A 17483-nucleotide genomic window follows, 5' to 3' on the forward strand; every position below is an offset into this window, starting at 1 on the left:
TCATTCACAATGGTTAGAAAGCAGAGGGTGTGAGCAACAGGACTTGTGACAAGACGCAAGCCTTAAAAGCACAGCCCTCAATATAGATGCATATTTCAAATTTCTATCGTGAGTAAAACTGTGAATATTTAGAACCACATATTCCAAAATTAACATTATTTCCCTGTTGTTCAATGTGTCATACTCATCTAAGAATTTAAAGATTACTTTTTTCTTTCCTTTCTTCCTTACTCCTTTCATTTTTCCTTCCTTCTTCTCTTTCTTCTTCTTTCTCTCTCTCTCTCTTTCTTTCTTTCTTTCTTTCTTTTTCTCTCTCTTTCTCTTTCTTTCTTTCTTTCTTTCTTTCTTTCTTTCTTTCTTTCTTTCTTTCTTTCTTTCTTTCATTGAAAATAGATTCTCCTCTCATACAATACCTCCCAACCACAGTTTACCTTCCCTCTACACCCCCCTGTTTCCTTCCAGTTTCCATACTGGTAAAATTTCAAGCCCAAGCCACCATCTGTATGTGACATCAAGGCAGTAACCCCTGTAAATCTAAAGAAGCAGAATTTCTATGTAAACTAACACAAGGTAAACACTCCAATTTCCATATGAAGAAATGAAAGAAGACAAAGGAAGGATTAGACTAAAGCAAGGTTGAAACTCAGAATGGCAAACACATAAGTCCTGTAGCTATACCCTTAGAATATAGAAAACTCAATGTTGTTATTTTAGTTCCAAGGGACTTTGACAGCACTGTGAATTTGATCTTGTCCTTTGTAGTCCACAAAACCGCTTTCTTAAAGTCGCTTCACTACTTCTTTCTACTTTTCTTGAGATATGTTCGATATTCTTAACTTATCTAACATCTAGAACTCTCCATTCTTGCTTAGCTTTGACCATCAGAGTTTCACGTATCATCTTATTATGGTCTACCTGCAAACTGAAACCCATTGTCTGGCTTTGGTGACATCCTATAAGGGTCTAAGTGGAAATCCCCATGTCTATATAACCCTTGTATTTGCATGCCTACATATTTACATAAGATTGTAAGAAACAGGCAAGTGCCAAACCCCTATCTATTTTTAGTACATTTTTATTGGACAAAAGCTGAATAATGTATAACTCAGTGGTACTCATTAAGGGGTAACCAACCTTTATGTAAGGAGATTTGGGCTTGGGAGAATGCACAGCCATGTGTACTGATTACCTAGTTGCTAATGTGATTCCACATCTTTACGAGACTAGATGATTGAAATTTATTCATAATTTATAACCCAATGACACAAGTCTCAAAAGAATGAAGTTATTGGTAGACAGAGATTGAGATAGACATAGATATATAATACATGTAAATAACTCAAAATATGTATTGATCCCCTACTTTGTACAATAAGATCCAGGACACTAAAGTAAAATAAATGATTATGAGTAACTGACAAACATAAAATGAATTCTATAGTGTTTTGTCTGTTCTTATTGGATCACAATTTGGTGGTTTCGTAGCTATTGTTTTATTTTAAAGTTTTGTTAGTTTTTTTGTTTGTTTGGTCGGTTGATTTTATTTTATTTATTATTTTGCTTTTGGACAGGTTTTTGTTACATTGGGTTTATGCTTGTGTTTGAGAAAGAACTTGAATTTGGGTAGGGAGCGAGAGGAAATGATCTGGAAATAATTGGGGAAGGGGAAAATGTGATCAAAATATGTTGAAATTTAAAATTTGATTTAAATAATAAAAGGGAAAAAAGAAATATACACCAGAAAGTATAAAGGACCCTAGGAACACCAGATACTATGACATCACTGTTTAATTTTCTGATAATTCAAAAACAAAAAAAGGGAATATTTGGACATTTTCTCTCCAAGAAAGAATGAAGTATCTACCTTTGGGTTCCTTCTTAGATATAAAAGTCACATGAACTACCTGAACTTCTCAGTGCCATATTGATTACAAGTGAACTCTAAACCCAGATTCATGGTTTCTGTACTCAAGGAAGTTATGCACCCTGAAGTGCATCCTGACAGAGCAGACAGCAGCCCTACTCTTCTCCTCCTGTGATCTCTGCCTGCATATCAATGAACCCAAACCATGAAGTTTCTCTGAAGTTTCTAGCAGTAGCAAAATATTGTTATTATTTGTATTAAAATGTTATTAAATATCTGAGTATTTTTGTGGTTGTAATATTTTGGTAATGGTATTATGAAAGCCATACATTTGCATTTTGAGAAGTAGAAATTAACTTAAGCCCTCATGCTGGAGGAATGGAATTTGTAAGTATGAAAAGGGTTTCATAATGAATGAACCCAGAGACTAACAACAGGAAACCATGACCCAAGAAGGACAAGTCAACACCATATTAAGGTCAATGTGAGATTTTACTGGAAGGAATTTTGGACTTAAATTTCTGTAACAAATAACCGAGGTTAATTCATGTCTACCTCTTACTTTCTTTTCTAACACATAGGAAAATTCAGTCGGAATGACTATACTCTTGTAGTTTAATGAAATTGGCATGTTATGACTTAGCATATTTGACAATGTTGTATTTATTTTGCTGTTTGTTACATAGTACTACAGTAAATATCATGGTCAGACCTAATTTAATACACATGGAAGATGAGCTGATGCCTTTATGGCTGTGTATGAAGTATTTACTCAATAATCTGTTTATGTTCTGTTGTGAAATGAAGCCAATAAGATGACTTGCTGTAGTATAGCTTGCTGGTTGATTCAGGGAATTGCCCTGTGGTTGCCTAGCAACAAATGGCTGTGTGGATTTTGGTTTTATTTTTGTTTTTTATGCCAATAGAATTAGAGGTGAGATGCTTCTCAGAGAAAGCAGGATAAAATATATCCTTTCATTTATAATCAACCTTTATTTTTTTCTTTAATGCTTATGATTTTTTATTGGATATTTACATTTCAAATGTTATCCCCTATCCTGGTTTCCCCTCTGGAACCCTCTCTCCCATACCCCTCCCCCTGCTTCTATAAGGATACTCCCCCTCCCACCCACCCACTTCCACCTCACCATCCTGACATTCTCCTACACTAGGGAATTGAGCCTTCACAGGACCAAAGGCTTCTCCTCCTATTGATGCCAGACAACGCTGTCCTCTGCTACATATGTGGCTGGAGCCGTGGGTCTCTCCATGTATACTCCTTGGAGGGTGGTTTAGTCCCTGGGAGTTCTGGGGGTCTGGTTGGTTGATATTGTTGTTCTTCCTATAGGGTTGCAAACCCCTTCTACTCCTTCAGTCTTTTCTCTAACTCCTCCACTGAGAACCAAGGGCTCAGTCCAATGGTTGGCTGCAAGCATCTATCTGCCTCTTTATTTGTCAGACTCTGGCATAGCCTCTCAGGAGATGGCTATAACAGATTCCTGTCAGCAAATACTTCTTGGCATCCATTATTTTGTCTGGGTTTGGTGTCTGTATATGGGATGGATCTCCAGGTGGGGCAGTTTCTGGATGGCCTTTCCTTCATTCTATGCTCCACACTTTGTCCCTGTATTTCCTTTAGACAGGAGCCCTTCTGAGTCAAGAATTTGCAGATGAGTGGATGGCCCCATCCTCCAACCGGGACCATTGACTAACCTCTGGATATGGTATCTTCAGGTTCTCCCTCCCATTTGTTGGGTATTTCAGCTAATCTCATCCCTGTTTAGTTCTGGGAGCCTCTTGCTTTCCTAGCATCTGGGACTTGCTGGTGGCTACTCCCAGTTTCCCATCACCCATTGCTACACACTTCTGTTCAATTTTTTGACCCTCTGTATATCAATCCCATCTCTTCTTATACCTGATCCTCCCCCACTTTTCCCCCTTCTCTTCTCTCTTCCTCCCAAGTCCCTCCCACCCTCTACCTCCTATGAATATTTTGTTCCCCTTTCTAAGAAGGACTGAAGCATTCACATTTTCGTCTTCCTTCTTCCTATGGTCTGTGAATTGTATTAATCTTTATTTTTAAGAAGACTACCATTATTATTTAAACTCTACAGTCAGATATTATAGTCTATTTAAATTTAGCAGTCAGAGGTGAGGAAGTACACAGGAGGTTGGTTGGTTAAGCCCAGCAGGATGCATGATTTCCAAGTTTTATCTTGAGGAAACACATTCCACTAAGAAAATAAGCTCTTCAAGATCATTTTCAGTAAAAGCTGAAATGCATGGTATTTATACTACCTTTTTTTCCTGAGGTTACATTAAAGAATAAACAACTGAAAATAAAGAGAATCACAGATCAGCAGAGCAATCTCCTTACAGGAGCTCTGCAATTCAGCTTTCATGAGTCAACATTCAGGCTTGGATGGGTTTTTCTGTGAATCAGCTACCTTTAAGTATCCACGATTCTGATAGCAATAGCTCATCCATCCCATTCCACTGTTAGTAATCCCCATCAACTCATTGGATAGGCAAGTTGGCCTTCAGATATCTTTTAGACTAGTATCAGTTGTTTCTTACTAGCTTTTCTCCATGACCTTCATATATTGCACAACTGCTCAGTGCCCTCTGAGGAGTGCAGAGACATTTTTCTTTGTCCTAACAGCGTCTATAAACACAAAAGATTTGAAGTTCATTCTATTCACCTGCACAGACGTGAAAGCAACTGATTTATGGTTTCTTAGCCATCTTACTCTACCTTCAACTAATGTTTGAGAAGACTCCATTTATCTCTTCTATGCATTCTCCCGATGTAGTGTGTATTTCTCGGAGGTCTTGAGCTCTCCTTCAACAGATTTAGGAAAAGAGAAACACTGAAGAGGTGATTGTAATCTAAAAGTCAAATGCAATGTGTGTGGCACTGGCCTGTGCTCAGTTTCCTGGGCTTCAATTTCCTTCCTTTATTTTCCCTGAGTGGCAATACTTTTCTCAAGCAGATACTAGAAGGATTTGGTGATACCTATTAAGTTATTAAGTAGCAAATTATAATGACAGCTCACAGAACTAAAATGCTGTGTGGGATATTTTTATATTACATTCATTTCCTACTAGTAATTCAGGTTGTGTGGTAATCTGAAAATGTTAAGCACTTTGTATAATGCCTCTACTGATGAACATTAAAGAATTTTCCATATTTTATTAAACTTTGTCCTTAATTGACAGCATAGATAATACTCAACATCAATTAACTATAATTTTTAAGGAATTAATCTTTTTCTAAGATATAAACAGTTTAAAATTATTCTAAGACAAAAGAAAAGCTGACTAAACAGTTCAGGAACCAGTTAGTCTTCAACTGAAAGTAATATTCCTGTGAATAATTATTAGGTTTGGTCAAAGATTTACTTATTTTTTATTAAGAAATATTATAAAAAGAACTTTGTAATCGACCTAATATCTTTATCACACCTGCAAAGAAACAAAATTACTAGGAGGAAGGTTTTTTTAAACTAAACACCCAGACATTTGTAAAAACTTGTTTCACCTACAATGAAAGGAGGTAAAACCTGAGATTTTTGTGCAAACTCAAATAAGCTGTTTGTTAAGGGATGCTTCTGCTTTTGTTATCCTTATGTGTCACTTTATGGATAGCACATGTTTGCTTGAAACAGTATTCTGTATTCTCAATAGTATTTAAACGTTTTATTTATTTGTTTGTTTGTTTGTCTATGCTTGTATAAACAACCAGAGAGCCTTGTGTCATTTGGGTAAATGTGTAAAGCTCTCCAAGCAAAGGAGACTGGGAAAGACAAAGTGTAGGAGTCACCAAAGCATATGATTACACACAGTCCCATGATCACCTTGAAAATATGGTTCATCATGAAGTTGAGAAAACCTTACCATAGTTTAATCAACATTGAGTTTTAGTACATTAGAGTAAGAAGAATATATGAAGAGGTAACTGTACGTATAGTTGAAAGCATAGTTATGATAAGCAGAAGGATGTTTGCAGGCATATAAATATCTCAGACTGAAAATGTTTTAAATAATCAAGAACCAAGGGTCAAAATGAGAGGTCTGAGAAATCTACTGACAATGTTTGTAGTAGAGGTCCCCTTTTCAGACTAACCTGGTAAGATTAAAAAATGACTTCATTTTTTTCTTTTTAATGTTCTGAGTGCACATTGGAAATCATAATTTAATTCTCATTAGCAATATAAATTTCCCTCTAACTTCCCAACAACCAACCTCTGAGTGTACTGAAGGTGGATGAATCAATAGAAATCAGCATGAGATGAAAATGAATAGAACTGATCTTATTTGGTAGGGTCAGGACATTTTATCATAAATGAGTTTTGTATACTATAACACATACCAAGATCATAATACCACAACTTTGATTTATATGTCATAGATTAATTTATCTCTATAAGAAATTACTCTCTCATTTTTCTCTCAAATATTTAACTCAGACAATCTATATCAGTAGCTATCATTCTGATGTATTTTTCGACTTAGAAATGTCCTTAAAATATTACAAGTAATTAAAGGCGAACTTATATAGATAGTAGTGAAAGTCCCAAACAAGTGATAACACCATTGAACATTTATAAGAAAACTATTTCAAACATCCCTTTGTGCAGAAACACAGCTATATGGAGATTAAAAATAATATGTAGGTTTTTCTAATGTTTTATTCTTTCTACTTGCTTACAAGAATGAAAGTTAATGTTCTGTTTGAATTTCTGTCAAATTATTTGCCAAATTATTTGTCAAATAAGAAATTATTGTTTTTTAATTTCTGATGAGGTAAGATTTTATCAATAGTACATTAATTTGCCTATGCATTTTAAAAAACATGAGATTGGGCATAAGACAACATTAATATGTTCTCAGTTTTATTTCCTCAGAATCAATTTAGTACTGCTTTAGAAGGAAATTCAAAGTGATAAAAATTTTATGTCATATTTCAATCTTATTTAGATATACATTACTTTTTTCATTAACATATGTTGTTGTTCTATAGCTGGAGCATTAAATAATGTTTCTATTATGTGATGCAAATATGCATTTCTAACACGGTTAAGTTGTTGAGTGGTATTTATTAATTCATTCAACAAGACTCAATTGGACGTGTCCCATGGCCATCCCCTTGTCAGTAGAAGTATTGTTGAACAGATCAACTTTTCCAGATGTCATAACATGGTTCTCACACCAGTTTCCAAACATCAGAACAACAAATGTAGTCTAGGATATATAACTACAAAAGTTGAGATTAAGATTTCCTGTGGTTTAGATGCTTGTCAGTTATTTTAGGAGAGACATATAATCATTAGTTATCTCCAAAGTCACTTTTTCTCTGTTTGAATAGGTTTCATTTGTCTTACTACTTCATTTAAGAGAAAAAATTTCCCATGTTTGAGATACCTTTTTGTGTTGATTTGCATTATGATTTAGGGAAATGGAAATGGAAACAAATTTCACAGATGACTAAAATGCCATGAAAATAAACATCTAGGGTTGTGTGGAAACCTCAATAAACATATTTTTTAGTTTTATATTGCTGGGATAAAACACAATGAGCAAAGCAACATAAAAAAAGGGGGGAGGTTAATTTTATGGTTTTAGAGGAGTAGAGTCCTGAACAAAGGAACAACTGAGAGCTCACATCTTGATCCACATCCCCAAAGCAGGAAAGAATTCTAAGAGTTATATGTTAAATCCCAGTGAGACACTTCCTCCCACAGGATCAGCCCCCGTAATCCTTCCAAAGAGGTTACAACAACCAGGGACAAAGCTCAAATATATGAGGCTGTGAGGCTTATTCTCATTCAAATCACAACAATATCATTTTTTATTCCTTTGATTCTAGTATCTTTAACTGAGAAATAATTTACACCTCTAGAGCAGGTGAGGCTCAGTTATAAAAATGTTAATAAAATAAAAACAAAAATTTGCAGAGAAAATTATATGAGCATAATAACTGAAGCAGTCTTGGTCTATTCCATAGCATTGGGTAGGAAGCCCATCCAATAATTTAGGTTGAGAGCAATTAAACACATTGGCAGCAGAGAGCAGGGATTAAATCATGGCATTGTAATCTGTAAGAGTATTTGTGACAAGCCTTGATTTACTGTTAATGTATACGGCACAGAAAAACAGTCTATATTCTGCCTATAGGTGGATCCAAAAGTAGAGCAAAAGTAATTGGTGATGACAGAGTATATCAAAATGACAGTATATCAAAATACCTGTGTATGTAATTATTACCAGTCCTTTTCTGACCTACCCCTTTCTGTCATAAGATGTTTTGAGAGTTAACAATGAGTTGCACATTGTCAGGCGGGTGATTTAAGGAAATTTTACTCCTAAAGACTCAGCAGGGATGTATGTGTGTGTGTGTGTGTATGTATGTATACTCTTACATTTATTTACTTATTTATGAGTATCCTTGAGTGGGTAGAAATGTGGAGTTTAAATATATGACTCAATAGGTAAAGTATCTGTTACTAATTTCACCAAGAATTTTGAACTCAACCATATTTAAACTAAAGCTCTAGTTACTGAATAATAAACCAAACTGGTTTGGTATTTGAGGATCTTATCTTCAGAGCACTTTAGAGGTTGTGTAAACTTTAGTTTACAGTCATGACAGAAAAATTAAATAAGATGGCATGTGTGAAAAATTTCACCTCAGTGTCTGAAATTAATTCATTCTCTAAATATACGAGTTAAGAGTCCAGAAAATGTGAGATGGGAAATGTTAGCAGGCAGAAAGAAGTGTATTCTAAGTGGAACAGAAACTGAAATCAGGGCAGATTTGACACAGAGAGGAGTACAAGAAAGGTCAAGATTATTTTGTATCTTTAATCAGAAAACAAAATGTAAGCCCTTCATGGGGACAAGAAACCTGGCTCCAGTGATTTCTATGAGGCTTATAGATTACTTGCCCAGGAAAAGCATGTAGAATAAAAATGAATATAGGTGCAATTATGTGATACTGGTAACTATTGAAGCAAACCAAAACTATGGAATCCTGTAAAGAAGTGTTTTCTTTTGTGTGCTGATTTGTTTAAGAGACTGAATCCAGAGGTTGACGATATCAGAAAATAATTTTTCAAAATCCATCATGAACTCCATAATTCATTTCTGAACACCTAAGCTAAACTGTGAAACATCCTTCTCAGGGCCCTCTTCACTTCCTTGTTCCTCAATGAATATATTAAAGAGTTGAGCATGGGTGAGACAATATTATTTAATATCTGCACCACAGCCCCAAGCAGAGGGTTTGGTGTGCGCTGCAGGTAGATGATGATTACAGGTCCGTAGGCACAGAGAATGGCAGTGAGGTGGGCACTGCAGGTGGAGAATGCTTTCTGCCTGCCCTCTGCTGAACGGATTCTCAGAATGGCAACCCCAATGTGTATATAAGAGACACAAACACTGAAGAGAAGCATCAGAGCCAGAAAGCCAACATTGATGGAACCCACCTTCTGGGCCAACTTATTATCAGTACAAGCCAGGGGTAAAACTGCAGGAATGTCACAGAAGAAATGATGGACATGATTGGGCCCACAGTAGGTTAACTTAAAGGTAAAAAATGTCAGGATGCCAGACTGAAGACATCCTATCAACCAGGATACTATGACCAAGCCCAGGCACACTCCAGGTTTCATGATAAGCATGTATCTCAGTGGGTGACATATGGCAACATAACGATCATAGGCCATCACAGAGTAGAGGCATCCTTCAGTAGAACCCAGAAAATGATAAAAGAAGAGCTGTGCAATACAACCTCTGTAAGAGATGGTTGGGCTCTGGCCAGAGAGGTAAAGAAGCATTTTGGGACAGGTTACTGATGGGAACAACATGTCAAAAATAGATAGAAGTCCCAAGAAGAAATACATGGGGGTATGAAGGGTAGATGAAGAAACTATTGCTGTAAAGATGAGTAAATTTCCAAGCAAGGTAAAGATGTATATGAATAAGAACACCACAAAGAGTAGAGTCTCTAGTCCTTGTGTCTGGGGTATTCCCAATAGAATAAATTCATTCAGCAATGTGTGATTTCCCATGGTGCAGGAAGCCTGTTTTGGATATTTCCAAACATGAAAATATGAATGTAAAGGTTAATACTAGTAACATATTTACTGTCCTAATATTTACTTTTTTCCTTAGAAATAATAAAGGCAATTATTTCAAGGTAGTTTGTGTTATAGTAGCATAAGAACATGGACTTTATATCTGAAGATATATTTTCTCTAAAGCATGAATGGAACCAGACTAAAACCTTAACATGATGACGTAATAGATGAGCTAAGAAGATAGAGTTTCAAGTACCAAACAATGAGATGGTTTAGCTAATTTCTACAGCAGACCTAAAAATGTTCTACAGCAGACCTAAAAACTATATTCTTTTACTACTATTATACTACTTCTATATATTATACTATTATACTACTTCTCTTCCTTATACACTGTCATCTGCAGTCACCATGCCATGCTTTGCTTTGTTTCCTTTGAATGGAAATAGGTAACTGAATATGCCAAGAACCCAAAAGTACCTCTGAATGTGATAAGTCTGTTGAAATGCTTGCATTTTAAAGTTTCTTGGGAATCAGTCATGACCACACTGTGTTTCACTTTGCATTTTTACTTTATCTTCTTGAGATACGAATCATTTAGACATTATCAACTCAACATTGCTATGATGTCTAAATTTGATTTAATATTCACTTTCTTTAATTTTACCTTACAATTAGTAATTTCTATGTAGAATTAATTTACCTTCTAAAACCTTGGAAGTTATGTCAATATCATGTACATCCACGCATGATGTTCTGATGAGATTGAGTGCAGGTTCTGATAAGTGTGAGGTCCTAAAATTCAGACCATGATACAGAATCTAAATCTAATTTAGCAGTGTGTATTGAAAAGCTGGAATTTAAACCTTTGCTCAGTGGGTACACACATGAATGATAAATTGGAAATTACTTCATGAACATAATTGGACCATGTGTTCTATGAAGAAAGTGAGTTGTTCATAGTTATTACTATATCTCTATAACATCATATTTTGGATGCTACCTATTTGTTTTGACAACACCACATTTTTTGTAGGTTTTTAAATGACTTCTTTCAACCTGGAATGATAGGAATTTGAAACAATGAACTCCAGAGCCACAACATTCATCTTCTCTTCCCAGATTCCATACATACTGAAGAACACTTAGATATTCTTTACATTACAGAGATTCTGCCAAAGGAGAAGGGCCAGTGGAATGACAAAATCTTCATAACTTCTGGCAAACAAGCATTGTCTATTGACAAAGGACAAAATATGAAAATAATAAGGTGGTTGAAGAGTAAAGGAAAGAAAATATACGTTCCTGAGGAAAGCCACATGAGATATCACTATTATTTAAATTTTTCATAGCAACATAAAAATGCATGAAGAGGAATTAGTATAAAAATATCTGAAATACACCAAAAAAATCTTCAAACAACCAGCGTGCTTATGATACATTTAGATTGATCATTTTAGTTCTTGTGATAATCACACGTAGTTTTATGTAAATTTGTATGTTACATATTATATATTTATATAAAATGATAATAAGTTATTAATTTATTTTCATTAATGTATGAAGTCTATAATGACTGTTTATTGCATTGGAGTCATTGAATCTTAGATATTTCGGGTCTTGTTAAAAGAAAGTTAATATTCTACATTTTCTTCCTTATCTGAACTTAAATTTGTTTTTTGTTTATGCAGCATTGTAGGGGAGAGGTCATGGTTTCTGGTCATTCCAGAGTTCTGGAAGAGCCATCTCCATATAAACATGTCATTGGAGTTTTTAGGACAATTAAATTCAGTCTCAATGAGCAGAGAAGGCAAACAAATAAGTGTATGAATACATTTCAGGGAAAGTAATCTTAGCAAGTATAGAAGAAATTGAGATATAATGAATGACATAAGAACCAGAAAGTTGTAGGATACAACTAGGAGCAAGAAAGTCATTGCAAATTAAGATTAAAATGGAAAAATACTATTGAGAACTTATAATGTTTTTATATCTCTCTCTTTTTCTCCATATATGTGTGTGTGTGTGTGTGTGTGTGTGTGTGTGTGTGTGCTTAATGTGTAATGAGTACTCAACTATGCTTATTATTGACAAGTTTGGATAATATTTCTCTTCTGAAACCCCTGTTAAAAAATATACATATGATTTATCTTGAAAATGACATAATTTTATTTCTTCCAGAAGGATAAGGGGAAGTAATTAGAAAGAATGAGATTTTCAACAGGGACACATTTTTTTTTTTTTAATGTTAACTGGTTCTAGTTATTTGTTGAGTAGATTTGAGGAATTTTAATTTACATCCTCGCTTAAAGCAAGGAGTGAGGAACACACTGGTTTAATATTGGCATGAATACCATGAAGTATGAATGTCTGTTCAGGAAATACCCTTTGTCCCCATGAAGATAGCACGATTTTATTGAAAAATATAGTGAGTGATGAGAAGATGGGGATACAGGCTTAAGTGCTTATAGTATCTCATACAACCAACCCATATGCCTGTACCATCTCAAAACATTCTAACACAATGCAATATAATTGACATTAATGATAATTCAAATAGCAACTTAGAATGGCTCAGTAATATAATGAGTGGGGTTTCCTAAAAGACAAAACTCTATCTGTAGGTTTGCAAAACACATGAAACTCAAGAAGAACAAAGACCAAAGTGAACACTTTGCCTCTTCTTAGAACTGGGAACAAAACACCCATGGAAGGAGCTACAGAGACAAAGTTTAGAGCTGAGACAAAAGGATAGACCATCTAGAGACTGCCATACCCGGGGATCCATCCCATAATCAGTCTCCAAATGCTGACACCATTGCATACACTAGCAAGATTTTGCTGAAAGGACCCTGACATAGCTCTCTCTTGTGAGGCTATGCCGGGGCCTACCAAACACAGAAGTGGATGCTCACAGTCAGCTATTGGATGGATCACAGGGCCCCCAATGGAGGAGCTAGAGAAAATACTCAAGAAGCTAAAGGGGTCTGCAACCCTATAGGTGGAACAACAATATGAACTAACCAGTAACCCTGAGAGCTCGTGTCTCTAGCTGCATATGTATCAGAAGATGGCTTAGTCGGCCATCAGTGGAAAGAGAGGCCCATTGTTCGACTTTCAAACTTTATATGCCTTAGTACAGGGGAACGCCAGGACCAAGAAGTGGGAGTGGGTGGGTAGGGGAGTGGGGGCTGGAGAGGGTAAGGAGGACTTTTGGGATAGCATTTGAAATGTAAATGAGGAAAATACCTAATTAAAAAAAAAAGACAAAACTCTAAATTAGAGCGTCTTCTAAGATAGATAAAGCATGATCTTCTCTAAATATCTTCAAAAGAATGGTAAAAACTAATTTAAAAATTCATATGTGTGTGTGTGTGTGTGTGTGTGTGTGTGTGATATGCTAGGGTATATTTGCATGTATACAGATCTTTAGCCTATGTGTGCAAATATAGAAGCCAAAGAATGACCTCAGGTATCTTGTCTGTACCTCCCAACCTTAACTGAGACAGGATTGCTGATTGAATCAGGAGTTTGATGCTCATTGGCCATCAAGCCCTCAGAACTGCTTGTATGCATGCTTCACCCACTGATAATGGTGTTGCAGATATGCACTACCATACCCAATGGTTATATGGATGCCAAGGATCCTAACTGGTCCACTTCTGATTTTGATGGTATACCTATAGGGGCCATAATTTATACCATATAAGCTCAGCTTCTCATCTTAGGTAAGGATAAAATTGTGCACCAGAAATCTCAATTCAAAGTCCACAGTTAAATTTGCCATTTCAAGCAGACTTTTGGAGATTAAAATGTTATGTAATTACTGCTAACAGCAGCACCATGAGGGTAAAAAGAAAATTCCATCCAAAACCATTGAATTGTCATTGATTTTTCTCCCTTGCTCCCAGTTTGGGGCACATAATACTGTTTTTGAGATGTGCAACTATAATGCACTTTGTGACTGGATGTTATTATAAACATGTGAGGTGCTATTATAAATCATACCTGATTTACAGTAGACATCCACTAAATGTGCTTCATTAAAGTGGAACAAAACTTACAGAGTTGCTGCAAATAATTTAAGAAGATGATGTTTTTGAACTGTTTTTATTCTCAGGAGTCTATAGTTTCACGGAGACTGTGAGAGGCCCTTCTAATGCATTTGGGAAGGTGTCTGTACTGAGATAAAAGTGAATATGTTAGTTCTTTTGTGATTGGGTTACCTCCTAGTTGGACATCATTAGGAAGAGAGGCCCCTTGGTCTTGCAAACTTTATATGTGCCAGTACAGGGGAACACCAGGGCCAAGAAGTGGGAGTGGGAGGATAGGGGAGTGGGCAGGGGGAGGGTATAGGAGACTTTTGGGATAGCATTTGAAATGTAAATGAAGAAAATACCTAATAAAAAATTGAAAAAAGAAAAAAAAGTGAATATGTTAAGCCAGAATGAGTTAACTCAGAGAGAGAATAATGCCTACAGGTACCTGACTGGAGAACAAACTTTTGAATATACTGTATTTTACATAATATAAAAATTTGCAGACACTTATGAATGGATCCATTAATTTTACAGAGAATTGGGAATACAACCAGAGATTGTGTCTTATGTATCCTTAATAAAATCTATTACTTTCTCACTTTGAAGAACATTTAACTAAATACTATGTGTTCTTTTGTTACAAGATTTGCTATGGGTTTTTTTAAACAAAACATGATTAATTAACAATAAATAATAACTCAGTAAAGTCTTCATTTCTCTGTGTTCTGAGACACAGAGTGACAGCAATGACACTGGCCATCATATTGATGGAGGAGAAAGGCTGAAGTCACGACGTTCTATAAATCCTTGTACCATAAGATTTCAAAAGTGTGAAAAACAAGAGTTAAGAAGGAAAGAAAGCAGATTTGAGCACTTACTTGGTCACAGGCCTTAACAGCTCATTGAGCTGCTAAGTCATCTTTAATTGTTTTCAAAGGTGATGGGGCTCCCCACCCCCAAATGATTCCCATTCCATGGTGCTAGCATTGGACTTGAAATAGTTTTGTTTTGTTTTGTTTTGTTTTACCTACAGATCATAAATGCCCTCTTTTTCATTCAGGATGATGCAGATAAGGGTGTATTACACCCTAGGTGACAGGATGATGTGTAGTTAGTGGAATTGAACAGATTTTCTGCATTTGTGGAATTTTAAACGATGTCATGGTCCCTCTAGAACTTCATTCAAGTTATAAGACTCAAGAGAAGAAGTCTTCTGAGCTCAGGGAGTGATTTAAACTCTTGTTACAAAACAACCTTCAGGAAGATAATCCTTAAAGCAATTGACAGGGTCTGAATCCCTCCTGACCATTTCACTTTCTCTTCTGGGTAAATGTCTCAATGGACCAACAGTGCCCTGGAAACCTCTGCAAATTGCTGTGCCATAATTTAGAATGTGTCCCTTGTGGCAGTATTTTCTTTAAATACTTTCTTGGACAAATATTTTCTTGTCTCCTTATTTGTTTGATTATTGAATATGGCCCCCAGACAGATAATTTATCAGATTATATTTTTTCTGTCTACTTACCATAAGGACAGTATGAATAGCCTCCCTTTGTATACTGAAGTCCAATAAATCTTTGTTTTAAAGATACTAAAAATGAATATATATTCATTGAATATATGAATATATATACACACATATAATATAAATATATAAAAATGCATTAATGCTTAAGATCCAGAGTTTTATTCTAATTGTCTCTCCAATAACCAGAAAGATCTGTGATCGCTGATTCAGCTAGTTCCAAGCAACTCTTGCATCTACTATCTGGCAGACTTCGTGTCTTTAGCTTCTATTCTGCAAGACCAGAAAATGTGCTCATCATCCTTAATATTTTACTGTTCAGACATGTCTGTCAAAAAGAGAAGTTATAAAAAAAAGAGAGAAGTTATAGATATGAGAACAACTTCCACATATGAGCATGAGGACCATTTTTTATTATTGACAGATTTAAAGACCATGTTTTTAAAACTAACAAAAAGAGACTTTGAGGGCTTTGCATCGTGCTTTGCATCAGCATGTAAGAATGTAGCTTAAGATAAACTTTGATCAGTCATAGCATTAAAAAAAACTTAGCAGAGTAAGTATATCTTTATATTTCACAGATTTAAGAATATACAGTTTAGGAAGAAAGTCTTGCCAAAAGAAAACATGTTACAAATAGCAAATCTAGACTGAGTCTTACAGCCACATAATATCTTTTTCATAAGTTCTACCTACAGGGTAGAACTCTACAGTGATACTCCCATGTCTTGGCACATGTTTCTATAAGTGCATGTGTTGTGAAGACCTTTATCTGAAGCTGATTTTTCCCAAGCCACCCAGTCTTGTACTAACAACCATGAGATGTGAAGTCTCCATGCTTGAGCTAAGAAAGGGTTGCTCATTCTTTAGTCATCATTCAACTGGTTTTCCTTTGGCCCACCTACTTCTTCTGAATTTGCTGAGGGGATCTCTATGAATCAGTTATAAACATCTTATCTACGAAGCTCATTCTCTGTCTTTCTGCATCAGATTTTTGCTTTTTCATTTCTTTTGGTGATCCCTGGTTTTGTGCTTTCATATCTCAACATTAAGATAGTCATAGAAAGAATCATTTTAGAGAACATCCTTGAGAAAGGACTGTTCTAAACCACCACATAATATTAAAGATAACTCAATGCTAATATGCACGAACTAAGGTCTTAGTTCTTCCCTTCAAAGATGGTCGCCTTTTCCCAGCAAGACTTTCTTGCATAGTCCCTTTGAACATGTATGCAAGCTGTGAGAAGACATCATAGGCCACAAATTTCAGTCCTAAAATTTCCATAGTTCAGGTCATTCCTGGTTTATAATCTTTCTAAATGTATTTTCTGTGCATGTGTAGTGTCATTTGGGATACAAAACCACGAGGAGATGAGATACAGCACTTTTGAACTTGGGTGAATTTGAGCATTCAGTGATGACCATCATTATACTGATGAGAATGGTGGTCTTCTCAGGGAAATATGTTAGTAAGACTCTTCTTCTAGGCAATGGTAATATGTTCTGTATCTTATGCATTTGTTAAAAATATGTAGTTGCCAGACAGATCAGTGCTCAAGTGTCATATCTGCTTTCTAGTAGGACTGTGTTCTTTGGCTGGGTGTGTGCTCTGGGTCCCAGATATTCATGAACAAAATGAAGATGAACTCTGCTTATTGGAAAACTTGTCACACCAAATTATATTATTAATATCAGGCATGCATTATGATCCCTACTTTTCTTCAAGTAAGCATTACATCTGTCTCTCTCTCAGTGTGTGTGTGTGTACACACAAATGTGTTAATTGATAATCCAACTAGAGAGAGCCTATCTTTAACCTTCATGTCTCTTACAATTCCAGATGCTTCTCTTTTGGTATTAGAGAAGTAGCCTCCACTAATTTAGCAAAAGAAAGAAAGAAAGAAAGAAAGAAAGAAAGAAAGAAAGAAAGAAAGAAAGAAAGAAAGAAAGAAAGAAAGGAAGGAAGGAAGGAA

The 17483-nt window shown here is 35.6% G+C and overlaps 1 protein-coding gene across 1 annotated transcript; it reads right to left on the reverse strand.

The window, feature by feature from the left end:
- Positions 1 to 9018: 9018 nt before the first annotated feature.
- On the reverse strand, positions 9019 to 9936 carry LOC110302218 (olfactory receptor 148-like). Its single transcript, XM_021173039.1, has one exon. The coding sequence runs from the start codon at positions 9934 to 9936 to the stop codon at positions 9019 to 9021; it is 918 nt and encodes a 305-aa protein (XP_021028698.1).
- Between the last annotated feature and the right edge of the window lie 7547 nt (positions 9937 to 17483).

Source organism: Mus caroli, chromosome 9 (assembly GCF_900094665.2).
Source record: "Mus caroli chromosome 9, CAROLI_EIJ_v1.1, whole genome shotgun sequence".
NCBI classification, from domain to species: domain Eukaryota; kingdom Metazoa; phylum Chordata; class Mammalia; order Rodentia; family Muridae; genus Mus; species Mus caroli.